This window comes from Alexandromys fortis, unplaced genomic scaffold (genome assembly GCF_014885135.2).
Source record: "Alexandromys fortis isolate MF-2015 unplaced genomic scaffold, M_Fortis_MF-2015_v1.1 scaffold_2_1_26212458, whole genome shotgun sequence".
In the NCBI taxonomy this organism is placed as follows: Eukaryota; Metazoa; Chordata; class Mammalia; order Rodentia; family Cricetidae; genus Alexandromys; species Alexandromys fortis.
In genome coordinates this window covers 15,376,964-15,401,928 of record NW_026067930.1, presented here as the reverse complement: position 1 = coordinate 15,401,928, position 24,965 = coordinate 15,376,964, and the positions used below count along the sequence as shown (strand labels likewise).

At 41.8% G+C, this 24,965-nt stretch overlaps 1 protein-coding gene and 1 pseudogene across 5 annotated transcripts in view; both read right to left on the bottom strand.

The window, feature by feature from the left end:
* The window catches only part of Tatdn1 (TatD DNase domain containing 1), a 33,511-nt gene that overhangs the window by 3,125 nt on the left and 5,421 nt on the right, over positions 1 to 24,965 (bottom strand). For 2 of the 5 annotated variants that reach the window (XM_050145115.1, XM_050145111.1), the window contains exons 2-11: positions 21,416 to 21,481; positions 18,448 to 18,497; positions 15,408 to 15,471; positions 13,345 to 13,488; positions 13,212 to 13,254; positions 8,457 to 8,542; positions 8,329 to 8,369; positions 5,892 to 5,968; positions 1,907 to 1,977; positions 853 to 979 (exon numbers count right to left, since the gene is read on the bottom strand). In XM_050145115.1, the coding sequence (XP_050001072.1) occupies positions 853 to 979; positions 1,907 to 1,977; positions 5,892 to 5,968; positions 8,329 to 8,369; positions 8,457 to 8,542; positions 13,212 to 13,254; positions 13,345 to 13,488; positions 15,408 to 15,471; positions 18,448 to 18,497; positions 21,416 to 21,481 (769 nt within the window). Of the gene's footprint in view, positions 1 to 852; positions 980 to 1,906; positions 1,978 to 5,891; positions 5,969 to 8,328; positions 8,370 to 8,456; positions 8,543 to 13,004; positions 13,176 to 13,211; positions 13,255 to 13,344; positions 13,489 to 15,330; positions 15,472 to 16,184; positions 16,367 to 18,447; positions 18,498 to 21,415; positions 21,482 to 24,965 lie in introns of those variants that run through there. The other 3 variants (XM_050145112.1, XM_050145113.1, XM_050145116.1) reach the window with 3 other exon arrangements.
* LOC126503611 (uncharacterized) lies at positions 13,807 to 13,898 on the bottom strand (annotated as a pseudogene).

Sequence of the window (24,965 nt, the reverse complement as noted above, 5' to 3'; positions counted from 1 at the left end):
AAGATCCCTCATGTGAGAGGTTTTAAGCATCAGTTCAAAACTCTGCCAAAACTAGTTGTGTTAAAGACAAAAGACCCTTATGCAGTGTAGAAGGACACTTTAATTGGTTTTTCTGCCTGCTTATTTTAGATCTGGCTTATACTGTATTATTACAAATTACTTATTTGTAATGTAATTAGGCATATTTTCAAGACATTACTGTCTACCAGAAACAATCTGATAACTAATCTTTATAAATGTTGGAGCTAAGCCTACAGTGGCAAACCACACTAGACCAATAAAGTCTAGACTTACTCTGGATAGGTGTCTATAAAATGGTATGACCAACTTTTCCTGTTTGCCAGGAGATTCTTCATAGCTCTCTACACATATCCTGCTCTGGAATTCCGCCTTCTGTTTTTCAGGGAAGGTCGAGGAAAGGGCACCCTGTCATGTCATTCCATGTGAGGCCTTGAGAACTGGTACCTCCCCGGAGTTGTTGCTCTTGTCCATATTTAATATTTAGATAACCGTTAACTAAAGGTCACCCAACAGGTGATAAACAGTAGCAGGGCAGGTGCACTGGACTGACTACGGCACACCTTAAGGTCTTTTTTCCTACAAAGTAAGAAATGACCAAAGCCACTGAGGCAGTAAACTCATTTGGATGGAAAAGATGTGAACCTAGGAGATGACACAGCAATGCAGGTGCACCATTTCCAAACCACCATTCAAATGGTCTTAGACGGCTTATCACTAACCACAATGCACAACTCACTTGTTTGAACTAACCTGAACCTGACTGAAATTCACTGTGTGACAGTCATTGGTCATCTCTGACATCTGTGAAGACCATTCAAGAAAACAACTTACATTATGTGGCAGGGCTCGTTTCTGTCTTTTAAACAGCACCCGTTCTCCCATTTCTTTTTGGTAGGAAATGAAGTTTTTATGTATTTTGATCCAGCATGTGTACTTTTAACTCCACACCAAGGCGCATCTGGAGTTGGGGTAAGGGGAAAGAAGGCATTAAGGGATTTACTTTTCTAAATCTTTTTCATGAACACTGGTATATAACCCAAAATTACGAGTCACTATCTAACTTCCAAAATGGCAAAATTAATGCATCAGAAAACAGTTCCAAGAAAAGTGCAATATAAAGTTCTAAGCTGCACCTTGGAAAAAAGACTGATTTTTATTTTATTTCCTTACTAATGTGGCTAGTGTATGACATGCTTTGGGGGAAGAAAAAGAACAAGAAATATCACTGAAATGTGTCAGCATTGTAAGACTGCTCTGTGTTGCTTCTACTGCATGTGAAAGCGTGGCTGTGAACCCTGCTTGTCCCCCAGGATCAGGAATAACACTCTGCCACTGAGCTAGTGCCCCGTTATTTCTTTTCAAATGGCTTGCACATCATACAGGCATTGTACTTCCAGTAAAATTGTTTTCATGACTGTCTAAAGAAATAAACTTATTTCCTAGAGTGGCCCAGTCTATAGACTTTAATAAACCAACAACCCCTGAGTTGCAGTGTTAGGTCGGAGTCCAGCTTTTGAACTTGTTTTAGAAGATAACATCCCAGTTTGTTTGTAAGGGCTATGGAAGTAAGCCACTATAAAAGAGGTAAGAATATCTCGAACCCTAATATAAACTGCTTCGAGGAGCCATTTCATAAATATTCATAAATACAGACTCTAGTTATCACAGATTCTGTCATCTTTTTTTAAGTTTTGAGGTTTAGCCAAATGGAAAATAAAAATCTATATAACTACTTTTCCATTAGTAATTACCTCCAAAATCCTAAAAACCAACCAAACAACCATACATTGAGATTAAAACTAGAAGTCAAGTGTCCCCTACCTTTTGGGGGGAGGGGACATTAGGGTTTAATATAAAACTTGAATTTCTGGAAACATCAGCTTACCTGTTTCAATCATTAGTTTTTCACTAGGTATTGACTTCAGAACTTCCAAGTTAGCTTCCGTTTTCAGTGAGCTTGAAACAATATTTAAATATTAAATGATATTTAGTGAATAATTTTTTACTAAGATACTTTTAAGGGTTATAAAACCACAAAGAATTTTGTTGTCAGTATACTTTAGGAAGTACACATTCTTACCCTACACAGAGTCCAGATTATAGTCAACTTCAAATCTACCTGGACTTTTGCCCCTTTTGTAACATTTAAACAGTATGATTTTTATTTCTATCTGTATACATATGCATGCACGCTGTGTGAATGTCATGTGTATGGATAACTCCAGAGGCCAGCAGATTCCTTGCAAGTCACACAACATGGGTGCTAGAAACCAAACTCGGGTCCTTTGGAAAGCAGCAGGTGCGCTAACCACTGAGCCAGCTGTCCGGGCCCCCAGTTCCTTCAATGCAGGGTGTGATGCAGTACTGGAGCTAGAATGGGGCACAGTGAGTATTCCTGCCTCAGTACTCACATTAAACGAGTCACGTCGTTTCTCATACTTACAGTTGAATGGTTTTTTTGGTTTTTATTTTTGGGGGGTTCTAGATAAAGTTTCTCTAGGTAACAGTGCTGGCTGTCCTGGAACTCAGAGATCCACCTGCCTCTGCCCACCATGTGCTGGGATTAAAGGTGTGTGCCTTTAATCAACTAGGCTCCAGTTGAACTTTTGATAAACTTTATATATTAGCCTATGTAAAATTTAAATTAAAAAAGTATTTGTATAACTTAGAATAATCCTGAGGCTGTTACTTTTACCATTTAAACTTGTTTCAGCCACTGGAGCAGACGTCCTGCTTCCAAGTCCTCCCTGTCCTATAAGACTTAGGTATTTGCACCCTCACTGCGTGTGGCCAAACTCCAATCTTGAACGTGGCCTTGGCCTCAAGACTTGCTCTGGGATAATGCTAGCATGGCCATAGCAATGCACCTTCTGTGGTTAGAACAGGATGGTGCAGTGTCTCGGCAGCGTCGCTGATAGTGACCTTTTCGGCCAGGTGCCCAGAAAGAAAACCTGGCAGGCACACCCATCACCCGAGCCTGAGTGGAGTGCGGATGCTTTACCTGCCAGTGAGTCCTGTGTGCTTCGTGCTTTCATTCCTACTTGATCCTGGCAACCGGTGGTCATTTTCCTGTTCCTTGATAATCACCTCACCCAACAACACTTTTTGGTTAGACTAGTAGACACCTGTTACCCAACTCATTGTCATAAAGCAAAACACAAAAGGAGAAACAATAACCTCTAAGTGTTAACTGACCTGAATGTTACAGACTAGAGAAAAAGATGGGCAAACAGATTCACCTGAGCAATGCCCCAGAACACGGTACCTAGAATGCTGAGCTAGGACAGGGAATGGGCAGAGAAATGATGAGGTACACGGATTACCTGTGACTCGGGGATGCGGGAAGAAAACACAAGTTAGAAGGGCTTGGGGACAGCCAGCAGGTACATGGGACTGAAGATGCAGATTGAACTGGGAGTCCCCTCTTCCATCTCACTCTGCACCAGAACATTGCCCTGTACATTTATAAATCCCTACCCTACTTTTCTACAAAGATCACAGGCCATCCTTCTAGAGAAAATCAACCCCAAAAAGGTCTCCACTAAAGGACACGTGGGAATCCACTCCAGGAAAGTCCAGCTGTCACCTGAGCCTGCCGGTTGACTGTCGCACCTAGAGCTTCCAAAAAGTTGTGACAAGATTTCATGTAGCCCAGGCTGGCTTCAGGGGCAGGCATGTGCCACCATGCCTAGCATTTTTTTCTTCCCTAAACATCAAAGGACTGTCTGGCATTTGAAGAGAGCCCCTATCATAAAAGAGACCAACCGCATTAGGGAAACAGGACTGAGATAAAAGCATCCGAACAGTGAGAAAGTGACTCCCAGCTAGAATATCTCCAGACAGAAGGCACTCCGTCTGTCAAGACTGTGGTATATGAGGGACTTTAGAGCTAGGAATGAAAGCTGAAATATAGTCCATTTTTAAAAGTTGAAAGTAAAGCAAATTTTAGAAGGTGTTAAAGTAGAAATGGAAATTATGGAAAAGATAATACCAGTTCCCAATTCTGAAAAGTCCCCACAAAAAAGAAAGGATATTCCCAGAAGTGATTAAAAAAAAAAAAGAAGAAGAAGAAGAGGCTCCATCTGCAGGGGACCAGTGCGAGAGCAGCAGGATGAGCGACAAAAACAACAAAGTCCCCAAACACCAAGACACACACATGACACCCACACGAACTAACCCTCCTCAAGGAAAGCAGAGGTCACGGAAAGGACTGGGGCACTGAGGAGCAGCCAGCTGTCACAAGCCAGCACTGGGGCTACTCCTGGAGAGTCACAAGTGGGTCCCTGTTCTTTCATTACTGTCCAAGCACACTTTTAAGAATAAAAGAAAACAAGTTCTCATGAAAATGTTCTCAGGAATCAAGGAATGTGTTCACCAAACCAAACAGATGACACCATGGTAGTTCACGTCTGTAATCTCGGGACTCCAAGGCGGAGGCAGGAGTGCTCAGGTCATCCTCAGCCACACAGTTCACATGAGACATCATCTCAAAGCAAAGCAAAACCCACACCAGAATACATGAGATCCTGAGAAGTAAAAATATGGGGTTCTATCACAGAAGAGACAGGAGTCCAAATAAATAGCCAGGCCTGGAACTAACAAACTATCTGAATAGGATCCCTCATGGAGAAAACCAAGTAAGACGTTTGTATGGAGCTATAGAAAGTGCCAGAAAGCCTCAACTCGTCTTGTTCTGTGAAATAGTGACTCACTGTGTAGCCCTGGCCAGCCTCATGATCCTCCTGATTCAGCTTCCTGGGAACTAAGATTACAAGCCTGTGCCATTCATTATGCCTGGCTGGGCTCTTAAGTTTTGAAACCAAGGAAATAAAAATGTGAGGTCAGTTACTCCAAGAAAGCACAAAGTGGCACATGAAGAGAAAAGTGGGCACAGTCCACCACAGGGCAGCAGGGACTATACAAACAATGACATCACAGAAACCCAGAATCCTGAAACAACACTGGAAGGAAGATAGGGAACAACGGAAGTAGGGTCAGAGCTGGTAACAGGTAATATTACAAGGCTGTACAGTGGCAGACAGCTAAGTGCTTATAAACTGACTGGGGTGAAGAAGGCATGCTGAGCCTGGGGGAGGAAGCAACAGCTGTTTCTACATCTTTTAGTATGCTTGACTTCTTAATCACCACGTTTGTTTGACTACCAATTTATAAATGTACCATTTCTTGGGAAAGAGTCGCCCTGAGCTCTACAGGAATAAGCACCGCCACCATTCCGCTTCCCTAAGACTTTATACCTAATGTCACCAGTGAGCACTGTAAGGGCAAGCAGGTTGTACTCTATTCTGTAACTTCTCTTCACCGACTCCTAAGAAGACAACCCGTAGAAAACGCTGGCATAGCTGACAGAAAACAAGGCCAGGCCCTTGCTGTGCCGGCTGACTTGCGAGGCTGTTTGAAGTTTAGTATGGAGTTACAGAGGAAAGGTCACTGGGTTTGAGCCAGAGGACAGGTTCTCACACTTGGGGTAGTTTTACACCTGTTTCCTAACTCCTGTGGCCTACAGAAATATAGAGATGACTGTCATAAAATACTCTTCCCATGGCCAACATGTGAGCCTTACATAAAATGCTGTGAATGTTTATCTATGAAAAGCGTAAAAAAAACCTGAGAACAGACTGGATTGCTAAAGAAAGTCAGCTGCTAACCTCAACACAATTGTTTGCAGTATCAGAATGCAGCCTAACAGCAGGTAACTTTTGAGCACTGGCCCGTAATAACAATCTACTACTTAATTTCTTACGTAAGTGGTTAGTAAACTTCTTGAACAAGGATCAACGCAGAGCATACACACTTTAATAAATCTGCTAATATAAAAATCAGGGAAAACAAAACACAGCCCAAGAACGTACCAACCGTTAAATCCTATGTAAAGGTCCAAGTCAATCAAAGCAGCCGCTGCTTCCTTCGTCCCATCAAATGAATGCACCTAGGATATATACGTACATAAGTATAGTAATCTGAAAATGCACAATAGCATTGATGTACTCTCTAAACAAAACCAGAAATAACTGTAAGGGGTTGATTCCCAGGGCTTGTTAATGTGGTAGCACATGTAATCAATGTTTTTCTTTCAAACCAGACTTGGTAATCACAACCTATCATCATTTCTGGTGACACAAAGCAAGGAGTTAGCTGAGGATTTCTCCTCAGCTGCCCGAGAGTCGCTACAATCACCCTCTCTGCCCACTCTCTGCAAAGGGCACAGGAAAGGGAGCCACGTTCTTACACAGGAGGAGGAAGGGTCTGAAACGCTCATTTAAAATATAAAATGCTGAAAATCTCGTTGCATTTCTCTGCCAGAGGATACTTTTCTTTTAGAGGAGAATGATTAATCATTAAGAGGTAAGCTTTCAGAAGCTCTAGAAAGTGGTGAGAATGTTGCTTTTAAAATGTCACTTGTGGGCCTCAGCAGTTAAGAGTGCTTGCTGCTTTTGCAGAGGATCTGGGTTCAATTCCCAGCACTCACACTGAGTAACTCCAGCTGCAGGGGATCTGATACCCTCTTCTGGTCTCAGTGAGTACCTTTGTGTGTGTGTGTGTGTGTGTGTGTGTGTGTGTGTGTGTGTGTGTGTGTGTGTCTGTGTGTCTGTGCACGAAACACAAATAAAAGTAAATTAAAATAAAAATGAGAATTGTTACATTATCCACACCAGCCACACAGGCAAAAAGGGCTGAGATCTTTTTTTTTTTTTTTGCTTTAGGTGTCCGTATCTAATAAAAAGCAATAACCAACAGTAACACTGCTTTACAAATGAAGTCAGGTCACCACCGTCCAAGGAGAGCATGTTCTCAGCTGTTATACAGCTGCCTGTAAGATTTGATTTTCCCCTCAGCATTTCCAGTGAACTGAAAAAAAAAAATCTTCCAGTAATATAAAGATAATTTAAAATGTTATTTCTTATAAGCCAGTTCAGAGCACTTGTTGGGCAATTTCTTTTATTAAGGTCAGATATTTCAGTTGGCTCTGCTGTTCCTGGTATTAACTTTTTGAAGTCATAGACTCATCTGATTAAAGTTTTACTTAGAAATAAAGAAATGAGTGAGGGGGGAGTCTAGAAATGACAATAAATACCATCAGTAATGCCCAGGTCATTAATTAAAACCTTTCTCAATTCCTAAGTATAGCTCCTAGAGGGAAAATCACAGAGCACAGACTTAGTAAACTACAGAGGAGATGTGCAAAGTACCATCAACATGAGAGCAACACGGAAATGACGTGAAACGCCAAGCAAGGGAAAGCCTTGAGAAACAGGTGAGGGTCAGAGAGATGGCCCCTTGGGTGAAGGTGCTAACTGACCAGAGTTCAATTCCTGAGACACACATGGTGGAAGGGGAGAACCAACTTCAGCAAGCTGTCCTCTGACCTACACACAGCATGACACAGATACACACACACACACACACTAAGTGTAATAAAATTACAAGTGTGTTCCAAGCAAAGTCGCAAAATTGCTCAGGGTTAGGTCCTATCTCCTTGATCGGCACACTGGAACTGTGATTTAAATACCTAAGTAACAACCTTTACCCCAAGAGATGGTCACTGAATCTCCTGAAATTGCATTTGAAATTTTAAGTATGTGAGCATTTTTTTTTTGAGACAAGGTTTCTCTGTGTAACAGCTCTAACTGTCCTGGAACTAGCTCTGTAGACCAGTCTGGCCTCAAACTCACAGAGATCTGCCTGCGCCTGCCTCCCAAGTGCTGGGATTAAAGGCATGCGTCACCACCACCCAGCTTGTAATTTTTTTAAGGCAGATTATTTACTGAAGCCTATGATCCAAAATGACTAGATCACTATCAGAGATGCAACAGCCAAGGGATAGTAGAGAATATTTATGGGAAATGTCTCAAGAGTAATGTCTAAAATCTCCACATGAGGAACATTTAAGAACAGAATATACATCATAGTGGACGAGCTCAAATCAGAGTGAGAAGAATGGCTACCAGCCAGCAAATGAGGAAAGCAAACCTGAACGAAAGGATGGACTATTCTAAGACACTCTAGCAGTGGTTTGTCTCACATTTAAACAGAAGAGCACTACGGGATGGGTGGTGGGAAAGTACACACTGATGGCTGTGTTCCTTCACATTGTTTCCTGTGAGGAGAATTCGGCACTCGTTCTTGTACTCTGACAGAAGACTAAAATTGTTAACTGTTTATACACCATCTGGCCCGTAAACCCAAAAGTAAACTTTCATGTCTTTCAACTAAGAGACTCCATAACTTTACTTTTGATATCTGAATGAGCTGAAGCCAACCACACTTAAGACAGCCATTGATACTTACCACTCCACCCACACACCGGTCTCTATTTCTTCTCATTATGTCTGTGAATTAAAAAGCAACAACTTTCAGCTACTTCAGCCTAACTGCCACACAGTTCTTAAACTAGTGATTTTTCACTTTTAACTCACCCAAAAAGTCGGCATGTGAGTTTCGACAATGAAGAAACATTGGTAACTGTGTCTGTTCTGACAGTTCAAATTGTTTTTCGAAATATCTGCACAATGCATGAAAATTTCCACATTAAAAATTTTATTTTAGTGTGAGACATATATCAAATAAGTTTTAACTAAAGGAATTTTATTATCTAGAAATGGGAATATGGAAGTGAAAACAGTGATCCAGATATTAAAAACCATCAGGCTCTTTCCTGCCACTTAGCTTCTGGAACGGGATGCTTCATTTACTAGGATTACAAATCCATTTCCACTATGTCCATCGGGTCTCCATTTAGATTGGTGACCTAGTCTTTATTAACTAATCCTGCTGGGCTAGAATAAGCAAAAGTGATTTTGTTTCAGTTAAAGTGAGGACATTTTGCAGGCTAGGAAACATAAAAACCTGGAAGAAAAGATTAAGATTACTAGTAGTGGGCTGGGGACAGAGCCAGGAGTCCTTGTCTGGCATGTACAAAGCCTGGGTTCAATCCCCAGCACCACTTGAAAGCAAGCGCGGTAGATCAGGACTGCATTTTCAGCACTTGCGAGGTTGAGACATGATCAGAAGTTTAAGTTGATTTTCAACTACCTAATTAGTTTGAGGCCAATCTGGGCCACATGAAACCTGTTTCAAAAAACCCCAGGAATTACTACCAGCCACATCTTCCACAGCCACTAAAGTAGCACACGTGCCAACATTCAGTGTGTGCTGTCACTGTGTAAATGTAAATGCAGCTATACACCACAGGCAACGATCTCCCCAAGGTGCTCACCACACACAACCCCATGGCTCAGCCACATGACCAAGTCACTGTTTTATAGAACTAAACAGTTTAGAAAGTAGCTTTCTGTCACAGACGAGGCAAATGTATAGTTCATTAAAATAACAAAAGCCTATAATGTGCCCAGAGAATTTTACATAATTCAAGAGGAAAAAAGATCCATGAGTTTAAGCCAAATAGGTACCATGAAGGGTATGTGATATGTGTGTGGAGGGCTCTGGAGAAATGGCTTAGTGGTTAAGAGCACTGGCTGCTTTTCCCAGGGCACAGGTTCACTTCCTCACAACCATGTGTAACTGCAGTCCCAGGGGCTCTGATGCCCTCTTTTAGTCTTTGCTGGTACTGCGCACACATATGCAAGCAGAACACTCATATACATACAAATAAATGTCTAAAAAGTCAAGTGCTGGCTGGCAGTGGTGGCACACACCTTTAATCCCAGCACTTGAGAGGCAGAGACAGGCATCTCTGTGAGCTCGTGGCCAGCCTGATTACAGAACAAGTTTGAGGACGGGTTCCAAAGCTACAGAGAAACCCTGTCCAAAAAAAAAAAAAAAAACAAAGTCAAGCGGGGGGGGGGGGGGGGGGGGGGGGGGGGCTGGTGAGATGACTCAGCAGGTAAAGTATTTGCTGTGTGACGAGGATGAAAGCTGCCACCGGAGTTCAGTCCCCAGCACACACTGAAGTAGGACGCAGAGAACCAAGTCCACACCACAGTTGGCCTCTGGCCTCCACTTGCATGACATGGCAGGCCTGCTCCCTCACAAAAATAAAATAAGAATCTTGAAGAGAAAATTTCCACATGGCTAAACAAAACAATAACACACTAGCAGTACACACTGAGGATAGCAGGTATGTAACATCAAATAACCGCCATTTAAAGTGGAAAAACAAAACCAACCAGCTTCCTCTGTTTATCTGACTAATAACTCCTTCCGGCTCATAAACGACAATCATTCGTGGTTCGCAGCTGCCCATCCTGTCACAGCTCTGACTTACTCGGGTTGAGTACTACTTCAGATAGCTTGGGTCAGCGCTGAGGACAGAGCTTGCCAGGGGCAGCTGCAGAGCAGCAGCTGCTCCTGGTTAGGACTGGGTGGAAAAGCCCAGCGTGTGACACTGGCGGTAATCCTCTCCCAGCTGGCTGACAGCCTGGATGGGGCACCTGAGTGTCCTCATGGTAATATTTTCAAATCTTGTCTGATGCCTGCTTTAAAAAAAAAAAAAAAAAAAAGACCTACATAATATTAACACTGTAAAGCCCCAAGAAAAGTGTCCAGGGCAAGTGGAACAGGGTATCTAAGTTAGAAACACTGCTATGATTCAAAAGATAAACTTTCATAACCAAAGCAGGCCTTTTCCTTGTTCCCATTCCTTGCTTCACCTTCTTGTTCTCTAAAAGAGCGCTTCTCAGGGCTGGAGAGGTGGATGGTTCCCTGGTTAAGAGCACTGGCTGCTGTCACAGAGAGCCATGTTCAGTTCCCAGCGCCCACAGGACGGCTGATTCACAGTGCCTGTAACTGCAGGTACAGGGGATCTGACACCCTCTCCCGACTTCCACGTGCATATACACGGACACAGTGATGTATTTTTTCTGACACCCTCTTCTGACTTCCACATGCACATACACGGACACAGTGATGTGATGTATGTTTTGAAAGCGTTCCTCAAAAACCCTCCACGAAAGCCACAGCTGGCATTTTTCTTTAGAAGCCGTAATTATTGAGTAGTCAATCTCAGTGCGTCCAGGCATGCACTGTGGACTTTACCCATCATATACTGAAAAAAGGGGGACAGAGGCATCCTCATGCTAACAATGAGAACACTGAAGCGTATAAAGGAATAGACAGCCAGGGAACAGCAAGACTGTGTCCCACCTCAGGCCTGCTCTCCGAAGGTACATTACTTATATTTCTCACACACAATAACTATTATGCTTTTATAAAAGGAAAAGTATTTTTTTTTATAAAACCAACAAATCATTTACTAGATTAATATTTCACATGCTATAAAAAAGCCAGGTGTGGTGGTGCATGCCTTTAATCCTAGCATTCAGGAGGCAGAAGCAGGAGGATTTCGCTAAGTCTACATAGTGAGTTCCAGGTCAACTAGGACTATAGGGAGACCCTGTCTCAAATAAATAAATAAATAAATAAATAAGGAAGGAAGGAAGGAAGGAAGGAAGGAAGGAAGGAAGGAAGGAAGGAAGGAAGGAAGGAAGGAAGAAAAAAACAAAAGAAAGCATAGCTCAAGGGCCTGGGGAGGTGGCTTGGTAAATAAAGTGTTTGCCGGGCATTCATGTGATCCTGAATTTGATATCCATGTAAAAGAAAAGTTCCAGGTCCCAGTTATGAACCCTGCCTCAAAACAGCTGGGCAACTCCTGACATCTGACCTCCATATGCACCCACATGCATGTGTATCTGTGCAACGTATGCATACACAAAGTCTAGGTCAAGATCTAAATTCTTCCAAAAACAATAAGTTCAACAGTAAAGATCAAATTACAGCCCTTTAATCCATACAGGAAACAGAGAGCACCACCTTCCTTAACTAGACACCAAGGGAACTACACGAACAGACCTGCTGTATGCTTTCAACACACTGGAAGACACCAGTCTGCTGTGTATTTTCAATATACTTAGATAGGTATACTGAAATTGATGGGCACAGGAGAGATTAGCCTATACGGGGGGGGGGGGGCAAGGGGGGGNAAGGTGGGATGGAGTGGGGGGTCCCTGGGTATCTGTCTTCTTGACAACAATGCAAATGAAATTATTACTTCTATAGACATTCTAGAATCTCAAGTTAAAAACTGCCAAGCAATCTTACCAATATCTTCGCTTTAGTTTGTTCTTAGCTTATCCTTTTTTGAAGAGACCAATATCATGCTGTCGCCTTAGCAAAGACATTTCAGATTCCCCTGCTCATCCATCTCCTAGCCATACACTTTCTGTTTTTAGTGGTGGTGGTAGGAACTGAACGCAAGTCCTCGAGCGTATACACTTTCCTGACAGCACGTACTAGCCTACAACGATTATTTATAGACTCTCTTGTCTATAAAAGCCGAAGAGCCAAGCTTTACTCTTATCACACTGAAGAGACACTCAGCAATCATTTACAGAACAGACTGAGCTCCACTCTATTACAGACGCTTGGATGTGTGCTACAGCTTAATCATACCCTGCTACACATACTACACTGATGATGGAAGCTATCTTAAGAGAAGAAAATAGAACCTGTGTACACTATCAATACTTTCATGGAGCCAAAATCTGGTCTGCAGTATTTAGGTGGCACTTTAAACTCAGTGTAGAAGAAAGACCATAAGGGCAAGGTATCCTGCGGGACTCTGCAGCAGAGCTTCTCATGATCCGGTCTCTGGCTCAGGAAGCTCATCCTGGCCCAGACAGACACTAGAATGGAGGAATGGTCTGAGAAGTTTCTGTCCCAGTGTGAATCGGTGAACTTTTCGGGTTAGGTGAACTGATTACATGGTGTTCAAGAGACAGATCTCAATGTGTCTCTAACACTCCTGGCAGTATAATGAAAAGTCTCTCAGGTCATCACATCAGGTGCCATGGATGCCCCCCCCAATCAAATTACAAAATTTATTAAGAGGTAATTTGATCCAAATTCTTCTTCATATCTAAGAAACTACAGCGGACAAATGGTAGATGGTTTGTGCATAAATATATCTCTTGCCACCACTACCAAAACATCTATGATATAGAACATACCCCTTTGTTCTATCATTCAGATCAGATCCAATGATTAATCAGCTGGGGAGTATTAGTTTCATGCCGAGATGTGTGGTCTTTGTTTCACTTTAACTCTTGATAGACGCCAGGGGAAGCAACCACACCTTGATATCTAACACCACATGTGCCAAATAAAAATCATTCTTAGGGTTTACAACTGTTTCTCAAATCAACAAATTTCCTTACTTGAGCTGAGTATCTTTGGGACAAAACTGCAGGCGATCAAAATCTTTAAAAGAAAGAATAATCATTATTGAGGATTTGAACATAACAAGCAGTTATTTTCAAAAGAATGCTGAGTGTGGAGGTTTGCACTTACCGAGTCCACATTCCCCTATTGCTACTACTTTGTCCTTGTTGTTCCTAGCAAGGTCCAGCAATCCTGCCAAGTAACCATCAGGGCTATTCTTTTCAAATTCATCACATCTTGTGGGATGACACCCAACTGTACTGAAAAACATGTCTAACAGAAAACCACATCTTAGGGTTATTTTCAGAATATTGTTCATATTAATAGCTAACATATTAAAATGAATGAAAAGGGCAATTTCACCTTATCTTTGATAGCTATAAACAATTCAAACTTCCAGAAATATGTACATTAAACAAACAAGAATTTCTAAATATGTTAAGAAGTGGGATGTGCATATAAAAACTACCTTCATGTTTATTAATAAAATAGTCAATGAATTCTTTCCAAAGCTGATCATATATCAAGCATCTGAGAATGGAAAGTGAAATGATTCATTAAAATATCATCATCTAATTTTATCTTTTTTATTTAAATATGGAGCGCTTCACAAATCTGCTTGTCATCTTGTACAGAAGCCATGCTGATCTTCTTTGGTTCCAGTTTCAGCAAATGTGCTGCACGTCCTGCCGAAGCGGCACCCAGGTCTGTCCTTTATGTTCACTGTTTACGTGCCATCACAATTCATGTATTTAATAAACAACCACCATGCGCCTCCCTTAGAAAGGTTAGCAGTCGAGACGGAGGTGTTTAAAAGTGCCTGCTGCTCTGGGAGAGAACTAGAGCTTGATCCCTGTGCCAGGAAGCTCACAGCTGCTGTCACTCCAGCTCCACGGGCACCTGCAGGACTGACTTAGAGAGTGGGAAAGGGGGATTTCTTTTACAATAAAAAACACAGCTCACTACCTGGGGGCCAAACTTTTAGTAGCTTCAATAGTAAGAAACACAAGCCAGAAGCCTGTGTATCAGGGCTGGAGGAATGGCTCAACGGCAGAGTGCTTGGATATCACATGCACCATGCACAGTGCCCTGGGCTGGGCCTCTACACCGAGAGACCCAGTTCTGTTTGTTTTAGGAATTCAACAGGAACTCACAGCCGAACTCAAGGAAGGGTACAGAGCTTTCCTCGGGCTCTCCCACAGGTAATAGGACCAGCAGACGTCTCTTTAGTGGGAGGAAGGATAGTAATAAAGATGGGAGAAGAATTTCAAAATTAAACTGTTAGAGAATGCAAAGCATGGAAGAAAATCTTCCCCCATCTTCAAAAAGTCCTCGGAAGACGATTGTTTTCATGTTTTTAAGATTGAGAGACAATGCAGGCGAAAGAAAAGCATGCATTTTAAAGATTTCTATAAAATTTCATACATAAAAGAAATACAGCTGTACTTTAAAAAAAAACTGTGTGGAATGCCTAATCTCTAGATTTCTAGCAAAGTATGCATATAAAACAGTTATATGAATGTCAAATAAGCTGCTAAGATATGAAATAAGCATGGAATGTGTGAGCACCCGGAGAGCAGCGCATTTTCATTTTAGTAGTGTGTGTGTTGAGGAGTGCCCGTGGAGCCAGAAGAGGATGCCTCATCCCCTGTGCTGCGTCTTGTGGGCAGCTGCCCCTCACTGGGAACTGAACTTGAATCCTCTGCAAGAGCAACAAATGCTCTTAAACGCCAAGTCATCTCTCTAGCCCCAAGAGTAGTACATTATATTATAACTTAAACCCCTGGGCCTTACACAAAGTCTGACTCACAAAATAAATGTTCAGTAACTATAATGCTCTACAATTTTAGTTAAAAGATTTTAAATAAAAACAATTCATATCAAACATTAAAATACGCACATAAAATTTTATATCAGAATTACTTGAAGATAAATTATGTATGTAGGTAACTTTACCCTTATTTACTGAAATCCTAATCTCTGTTAAGTACTCCAAGGTTTTTCCAGACATCTGATATACCACAGAGTACTCTAAACCCTGTCGTCATAGTCATGATCCACAGAAATCATCTATTTTCCTGTCATGTCTATAGTCAGCATTCTCCGTATTTGTACCTTCAGCAGATCTCAGAAAGACTTCTTCACAATCAATTAATTCACAGTTTGTTTAGGTAAAAGTAAGAAGAGGGTACCATTTGTGTGTGCCAACTGCAGAGCATCTTTACTGTCTTGTAGACTTCCACCTGTGATCATAAACTGAAATGGCAAGAAGTAAAGAAGCTGACTTCTCCAGGGCCATCAACAACTGTTCGCCAAACACCCCCCACCAGCTCACTGAGGGCGTTTCGCTTACCCCCCCCTCCTCCCTCCTCTACCCCTCCCCTTCCTTTACCATTCAGGGGGAAGATCATCTCGACACACAGTGCTTCCTGACTCCTATCCACACACCCTCCCCGCACACAGGATTCCTGTGTTAAACAGTAACGTGTATTTACATTCTCCTGAAGACACGATTTATATGTTACAGAAGACAGAATAGCTGGAGAACTGCAAATTCAAAATTCTGTTCACTGAAATCAGTAACTGAACAGTGTTGGTTAATTTAACAAGTCTCCAGCACGGGCTGGGAACTCCCAGGAGGTCAAAACTGCTTCTTTAAGAATATAATACATTTCTCATCTTCTTCAGTCTCATTCCATCTCAAACGTACAGGAAGGTCACCCAGATGGCACCTGACAGAGTATCACAGCCAACTGACCCCAGAAATGACATGCAAAGCAGCGGTCTTCTAATTTAGCCACAAAGACACAATGTAACACAATCCCCTGCTGCTAAGGTTTGTTTAGAAAATAGGTATTTGTCATTAAAATATACTGTATATTATAATTTATCATATTCTAAGATGAGTTGATACTTAAAATATTTTTGCTTTAATTCCTAATATAACATATAAAGTACATACAACCCACCTAAAAGCTTTTTAGAGGCTCCGGAATAATACTAAAGAAAGTAGAGGAGTTCTAAGACCAAAAACTGATAGATTAATGCAGTAACAATTCTGTGTAAAAGGAATTCATGGCTCTTGAGAAATCAGCATACTTCAGACAGCCATTACAGTCACTTGATAGTTAGGCTGCCCATCTCTGCTAATCTGTCAGACAAAATTAAAGAACCCTGTGTCAAAGGTGGCTACCAAGGCAGTGCTGTTTAAGGTACAGTTTCCTAAAGTTTGAATTAATGACACTGATTACTTAGTTATTTATAACATATTGCAAAGTCTCTCTAAGCTAAAGAATTCATTGTAGGTGCGCATCAAAGAGAATGCACACAAAACAAAGGTGGAATTGCATATGAAAAATAGATGGTGTCATGCAGCAACTTAAATCTCCAGTATGACCAGCCACTGAGCATCTATACAGGGGATATACAGTCCTAATTAAAATCTCAAATGCCCATAGAACATAGGATTTAAGAAATTTTTAAGATATCAGGAAAACTATTCTTCACTAAGCTTACCTAATTCTTTAAAACTAAACCAGATGCCTGCTGTGGGATAATGCTATTGTACACTGTAAAGATTTGTCATTTATATTTATTTATATTAATAAAACACTGATTGGCCAAGAATCCAGGCAGGAAGTATAAGCAGAGTGACCAGAGTAGGAGAATTCTGGGACGAGGAAAGGCAGAGAGGCAGTCACCAGCCAGAAGCAGAGGAAGCAATATGAGAATGCTTTACGGAGAAAAGGTACCAGGCCATGTGGCTAAACAGACAGAATTATAGGTGAATTTAAGTCTTAAGAGCTAATTAGTAATAAGCCTGAGCAATAGGCCAAACCGTTTATAATTAATATATGCCTCTGTGTGTTTATTTGGGACTGAATGGTTGTGGGACTGTAAACAGAAAGTTCTGTCTACAACTGTCCACATACAAAATTGCAATTGTGTAGAATATTTTCTAACCAAATTTACATACACTACATATACCTTCTCCAAATAGCCTACGAAAGGAAAGACAAGCCTAGGCCATGGTCTCCTCTCCTAGGGTACAATGCTCCTGATCTGGCAGTGGTGATGTCACCACACACATCATGATGACTTGTTCATACTCGGGATTTTCTTTAACCCATAGGACACTTATCTTGAATATTTTTAAAACATTCCTTTTTTATGGATGAGAAAACTGAAGACTAGACGAGTCCAAGTTTCAAAGCTAGGAAGGAGGAAGCTGGGACTGGAAGCCAAGTCTGTGATGCCAAAACCATGCCTCAATCACCACTACACAGCTGCTGGGAAGGAACTCAGTAAGTCCCAGTGAGTCTGCCTCTGCTCCTGTTTCCACCTACCATCTACACATGTGTGCGTGTGTGTGTATGTGTGTGTGCTTGACTAGAAGTTAGTGCAGTGCTCCCGCTGACATGGGAACACTTCAGCATTTGCAGAAAAACACGAGACACAAATGATTTATCCCGAGGGAGTGAGCATATGATGGAGAGCTCACGTGCCTTGGTCCTTTCTTGCTACTTCTGGATAATCAATATAATCTTGGGGTCGGAGACTGCAGAATTTAGGTTTTAGAACTGATGGGTGCTTAACTTAGAATAGTTACAAAGTGAGTTGACACTATGCTATGGAATACGAGTCTGTTTCTTGTAGATGTGGGCTAGTCTGGTGTTTGTACAACTAACTTAAAGAACTACTTGAAGAATTTGATTTAAGCTGGTTAATACTCACTTTCTTACTAGAGGAGGAGTGGATGGGAAAGGGGAAGGTAGGAGGAGAGGAGGGAGGGACAACTTTGGTGGGGATATAAATAAATATATTAATTAATAAAACAATAAGCTCTAAAGACTTTAGGAATTTTATACTGTTAACATGAAAGCATGTTCTCAGCTGCCTAACCACGTGTGGCAGTGCATGCATGTGTTTTGACGACTGTTTCTAACACATGCCAAGTTAGAGGACAGCATCCACTCAGCGTTGTCTTTGCATCCGGTACTTGTTTCAGGTTTATGTTTTCTGTCACAGACACTGTCACATTCTGATCACAAACCTGAGGACTGTGCACTAGAAACAGCTGTGAACAGAGTATTTCTATTTACCTGCTATTTTACACGCAGAAATACTCACTAAGTGTGTGCTACTAGCTCTTTCTCTTTTACTTTGCAGCATTTTAACCAAAATTTATTTTAGAGACAAAGAAATTTAATAATAACCAAATTCAGATGTTACCTTTTTGACACCAATCTGGATAGCTCTCTGTATTACATCCTGTAAGTCATCTGTGTAAGAAAAATCACATATTAAGAACACCTAGAAATATATAGAGATATTATCTATAATTTTTTTCTCTCAAAGTAAAAATTTAAAAAAATCATGTACTAAAACACAGCCAAGTCAGTGCTATTTCACTATAATATAGTAAAACTCGAGTTGCAAAACCTTAAAAAAAGTATAAAACAAGAAACTGAATAATATAATAAGTTAATTATATTTTTACTTTTTGATCAAAAAGGAGATGATGACAGAAGTCAGGAGGTCCAAATTAAAGATGAACTCAATGACTACAATCAATTTATGTGCTGTGTATCTGAAATTTGCATTTCCATGTATATGAGAGGGCGTGCACGTGGGTGTGCCCATGCATATACATACGTGCAGTCTAGAGGGCATCACTGTGTGTCTTCCTCTAGCACTGTCTGGCATATATTTTGAGACTCTCACTGGACCTGCAGCTCACTGTTTCCGATGGACCACCTGGCCAGCAAGCCCCAGGATCTGCCTGTCTCCCTGCCATACCCCGGGCTTACAGATGCATGCTGCTGTTCTCAGCTTTCACGTGGGTGCTGGGGTCTGGACTCAGGACTTCATGCTTTGCACTGCAAGCACTGTATACACTGAGCCATCTCCCCAGCCAGTGTTACAGCCAGAAACAAATGGGCAGCAAATAAAATATAAAAACTCAGTTATTAATTTCATATTTAATCATCCGAGTAAATGTAAAGAGGATTCAATTATTGTTACTTCTAAAGTAGCTATAAAATTTGAGACAAAGATCACCTTAGTTAATCTTATACTGAGTACATCAGCTAGTCTGGCTAGATTATACACTGCACAACTGTAGTAGTGATAATTTATGTCAGAAACACATACACAAACACAAATGCATATATACATGCAAAAGCAAAGCATGAAATCTAAATGCTACATGGGCAAGGAAAGCAGAATGTAATTTACTCGGCAGTTACGTTTATTATATAAATAACATATAAACATATCATCCAAATGTCCAAATGAAGTAGAAGAGTTAAGTTTTCTCAGGTGAGACCTGAGAAAGCATTTTTGTTGTTGTTAAGAGCGACAGGGACATTGCCTGTATTTAGAAAAGCTACCCACCACCATCTAGAGAAGCGCAGCACGGTCAGTTTCTGACTTGGCTTACCGCTGGATGGAATTCTCTCATCCTCAACCGCAAAACCAACCTTCCTGTTCGCACATACATAGTGAGCACAGGCAGTGTGCACAGACACGTCTGTTGTAGACACGCTGCCTTTAAAATGTGTTGTCACCACCACTTCCTGCTTGGTCACCTCACAGCCTCATCAGTGACCTTGCACGTGGGAGACGTCGCCTAGTGATACAGCACTTGCAGAGCTTGTATTGGTCGCTGGCTTGCAGTCTTAGGACTTGGGAGGAAAATGAGCTTACATAACACAAACCACCTGCTTCTGCTGAAGCCTACATTTCATCTTTAAGATATAACTCTATAGCCGGGCGGTGGTGGCGCACGCCTTTAATCCCAGCACTCGGGAGGCAGAGGCAGGCGGATCTCTGTGAGTTCGAGACCAGCCTGGTCTACAAGAGCTAGTTCCAGGACAGGCTCCAAAACCACAGAGAAACCCTGTCTCGAAAAAACAAAAAAAAAAAAAAAAAAAAAAAAAAGATATAACTCTATGGTCCCACCTATATACTAGGTCTTATAGTGGTATATTATTTGTGTTTAATAAATAAAGCTTGCCCAAAGATCAGAGTGCAAAGTTAGCCATACTAGTCAGCCATACCGGCCAGGCAGTGGTGGCACACACTTTTAATCCCAGCAGCCACACTAGTTAGCCATAGAGGCCAAGTGGTGGTGGTGCATGCCTTTAATCCCAGCAGTAGAGAGGAGTATAAGACAGGAGGAGACAGGATCCTGTTCAGGGGCTCAGTCTCAGTCTGAGGTTCGATGGATTGCCCATTTGGACTGAGCATTGTAGAGATGAGAACTCTCTAATGGATTGGCTGCTTTGCTTTTCTGATCTTCAGCTTGAGCCCCAATATCTGTCTCTAGGTTTTTATTAATTATGTTAAAAGGTCTCTAAGTAGAGACACAGACAGGAAGGGGAGAAGGAAAATAGGGGGAAAGACAGCAGTACACTTTTCTTCAATGACACTGCACTTTGTCCTTGGCTGAAAAATGCTCCTTCCTTTCTAAAAGACTGACTTTTTATTATGTGGGTGTGTCTGTAGGTGGGTATGTGCACACGAATGTGCATGCTGTTGGAAGCCAAAAGAGGGTTTCCGAGGTTTGAGAGCTGGGCTTATAAGCAGTTGTGAGCTGCCAGTGCCGGTGTGGGTGCTGGGAACTGGACTTGGGTCCTTCACAAGAGTAGTAAGTGCTCTCTTTTAACTACTGAGCCAACTATAGCCCCTGAGAATGTTTCTTAAGAACTTGATAAATAGGGCAGTACTGGTACATGTCTTTAATCCCAGCACTTGGGAGACAGAGCCAGGTGGATCTCTGTGAGTTCGAGGCCAGCCTACTCTACAGAGTGAGTTCCAGGACAGCCAAGACTGATTCACAGAGAAAAAGAACTTGATAAACTGATGCTGACAGGAAGTAATTGTTAGGTTGCATGCCCTGCTGTTCAAAACAATGGCTTACCAACATGGCTTGTTTGATGTGGTTTATTGTTTTATCTGACATATAATGATGAAGGGTTTTGTTTTAAAACAAGTTCTTACTACACAGCCCAGGCTGGCCTCAAACTTGCTGTGTCCTCTTTCCTCTACCTTCTGAGTGCTGGACTTTCAGACTTTCATTCAGCTACATTAAGTTCTTTAATGTTTCAATTTTAAGAGTGGATTATGCTTTTCAAGATCTACCTTGAGGCAGAAAGTTTGTCTTCATAGAAGTTGCCTTATTAAAAGAAACATTTACCTTGATGCTTCTGCACCCCCCTATAAATTCCTCTGAACATAGGATCTGTCAGGTTGATACCAATATCTGTAGAAAGCAAAAGCAAAAAATAATCATTTAAAAAATTACCTTGAAATATCTCTAAATAAGCTTTTCATTCACACCTTTGTTTATTCGAACAATATCAGTGGGCCAGCCACTTGTCATCACTACTATGATAAATCTGTGGGATACAAAGATGACTAAGATTTGATTTCTGCTCTCTAAAGACTTATGACAGAAGTGATCAAGGCAGACCTATTCACAGGAAATTATGGAGCATTCAAATGAACATTGAGGGGGATAGGAAAGTTCACTAGAAATAGAATCAAAATACAACATATACACATATGAAATTGTCAATAAAATTTTCAAAATATTAAAAACAAGCAATTAAAACAGTTCTTATGGGACACAGACAAGGAATTTCTATCAGAGTTTGGTGGCTGGTTCAGAAGAGGGTCCCAGAAAGAAATGATCCTGAACTGAATGTTACAGGATGAGTTATGAGTTGGTGTGGTGATCTGAATGAGAATGGCCCCATAGGCTCAGTGGGTAGAACTGTTTGGAAGGACTAGAAGGTATGGTCTTGAAGGAGGAGGGTGTCGTTAGGAGTGGGTGTTCAGGTTTCTAACGTCCACGCCATTCCCAGTTCTCTCTCTCTCTCTCTCTCTCTCTCTCTCTCTCTCTCTCTCTCTCTCTCTCTCTCTCTCTCTCTCTCTCTCTCTCTCTCTCTCTTCTTGCTTGTGGATCAAGATATAAGCTCTCAGCTACTGATCCAGAGACATTCCTGACTGCCGGCTGCCATGCTCCCTGCCATGATGTCGTGGACTCACTCTCTGAAACTATGAGCCCCAGTAAACTTTTTCTTTTCTAAGTTGCCTTGGCCATGGTCCTTTTCACAGCAATAGAAAAGTAACTAGAAAAGTAACTGTTTCAGGGCATGAAACAGAACAGTTCTTTAGAAAGCCAAAGGCTTTTCAGGTGCTGAAGAGAAGCACAGGAAAGGGTCTAGCCAGAAAGGCCAGGTCAATTATGGCACACACTTGTGTTTAAAAATACTGGATTCAACAGGATGCCTGATGATTTTTAATCAAAGGGGCAGGATTTGCACTGAAGACATTCATCCTGGCATTCTGGAAGCTGAGATCTGAAGGGAGCAACAGAAGTTAGGGTGTCTCATTTGGAAACTGGCAAAAGCTCATGCCCAGTGAAGACAGTCTGATACAGCAATGAAAATGAACATGTAGAGAAGGAAATAAATTATTTCCTTTATTCACCAACTACACATGGAGTCTGACTTTTGTCAAATGCTGTATGAGAAGTTAGGAAATACACAGAATTCTTGGTCCTTCCTTATGCTATGGGAATGTACGGTATTCATGAGAACTACAAATATAGCCTATAACATAATAAGCTACACGATAAGCAACGGAAAGCCAAGAAATCCCATCTAATTCATGTATTGCATCACTTGGCCCTAGCACAAAGACTGGCCTGTGGGATGCACTTAGTCTGCACATTAACCTGTAGGGGACACAAAGGAGGGCAATACGGTTACAGAGAGTACTGGAAAAGCTCCACAGAGGATCTGGGTCTTGAAGACAGAGCTTAGGCCTAAAAGCTGAAGGCACAGGGCATTCTAAGCACAGGTGTGTGTGCACAGACATGCTGTACCTAAAACACTACAAGAGCTCCATGGTGCCTGCAGGGCAGAGAGTCTCCAGGAAGAAACATGCTGCAGTACCTCACTCCTCTCCGTCCTCCTCACACCTTCAACATTTGGCCATGTCTGTATACATTCCGGGTTGTCCCCGTGAGAGGAAAGCTACTGGCATCTAGGGTTGAAGCTATGGATGCTGCCCAACATCCCATGACCGAGAATTATCCAATCCACCAAATCAGTGTTGCTCTCAGTAAACCTCGTAGAGCATAAAAGGACACGGGGAGTAAGATGAAAAGTTAGTCATAACCTCCCTTATTTAAAATAATAGCCTGACTTCCAGCAGTAGGGGCAGCTGCCTACCAGTAGATCTCCATCCACACTCCTGCCAAAGGTCAGGTTCTTATTTCCCTGCCAGGGTTCTGCTAGGCTGCACCCCGGGATGTGCTGCTCCAACATTATGACAAACCTTGAGAGGGGAATAGGAGTTTGGAGAACCCAAGAAGTAACAAAGAGAGAAGTCTCGGCATTTGAACCAGCAAGAAAAAGACACAATATGGAATATTACAAATATGTGTGCATGTTAGCATACCAACAGAGATGGATGAGGTTATGAATTCCTCCTCCATTGGAGGGCTACTATGATACAAACACTATAATACAAATATGATACTATGATAGCAGTATCTCGTAGGAGGGCTACTGTGGTACAAAGACCATCTAACACACAAATCCGCACCACAAATACAATAGGTTTATGGAATGTCGGAGCTCACAAGAAATCACTTTCTAGTTTTCAAATACAGAAAGAAAATTAGCTAAAGGAGACAAGCTGAGAAAGAAGAAGCAGAGAAGAAAGAGTCCTTTCTGTCTAAATAATCCTGCCGGGGTTTGGTCTGTAGTTACGAGTCACCACCCAACACCGACGACTACAAAAACAAAAATAAAAAAATAGCCTTTATTGCTTTTAGCCTTTTCTAGCTCATTTCACTTTTTAATGTTTTAAAAATTAATTAAGATATATTCATTAAGGTATTTATTTGTGACACTCCTTAATGAAAACAAGGGAGCCTTTACTGCAGAGGGATTATAGCAATGAAGGTTTTGCTTTGTTTAGATTTGGTTTTTTTAATTGGACTAACTACTAAGACCAGGATAGCCTAACACTTGTAAGGATCCTTCTGCCTGTGTGTCCAAAGGCTTGGCCAGAGACATGGCCACAACATTTGGCTGTGATGAGGGATCTGCAGTAGAGCAGAGAGATCAGGCTCAAACCCCAAAATGAAATGGAGATTTAGAGTCAGGAGAAGGTAGGGATCAGTAGGTAAGCTTCTAAAGGCCCAGCAGGTATACCAAACCCGACTTGTCACATTCTTGCTGAGGGTGGATCCTAGCGGCAGGAGTACTGGAGGGCAGGAGGTGAGGAACTGAAAGTGGTACACTAGGGTGAGGGTTTTCACTAACCAAGAGCTCAGTGTTGGGGCTGGGTCAAGAAGCCAATTCAAGGACAGTCAGATTCCATTTTCTCCAAGGAAGTCTTTGTCATCAACGAAGTGACCAGAACTTTCCTAAACATAATGGAACCCAAAGCAATTAAACACATAAATATCTAGCCCATGATGGGTGGTGCCATCCTTTGGCTGGAAATCCTGGGTTCTATAAGAAAGCAGGCTGAGCAAGCCAGGGGAAGTAAGTCAGTAAGCAGCACCCCTCCATGGCTTCTGTATCAGCTCCTGCCTCCAGGTTCTTGCCCTGTTGAGTTCCTGTCCTGACTTCCTTCAGTGATGAACAGCAACGTGGAAATGTAAGCCAAATAAACCCTTTCCTCCCCAACAAGCACTTTTTGGTCATGTTTTGTCTCAGCAACAG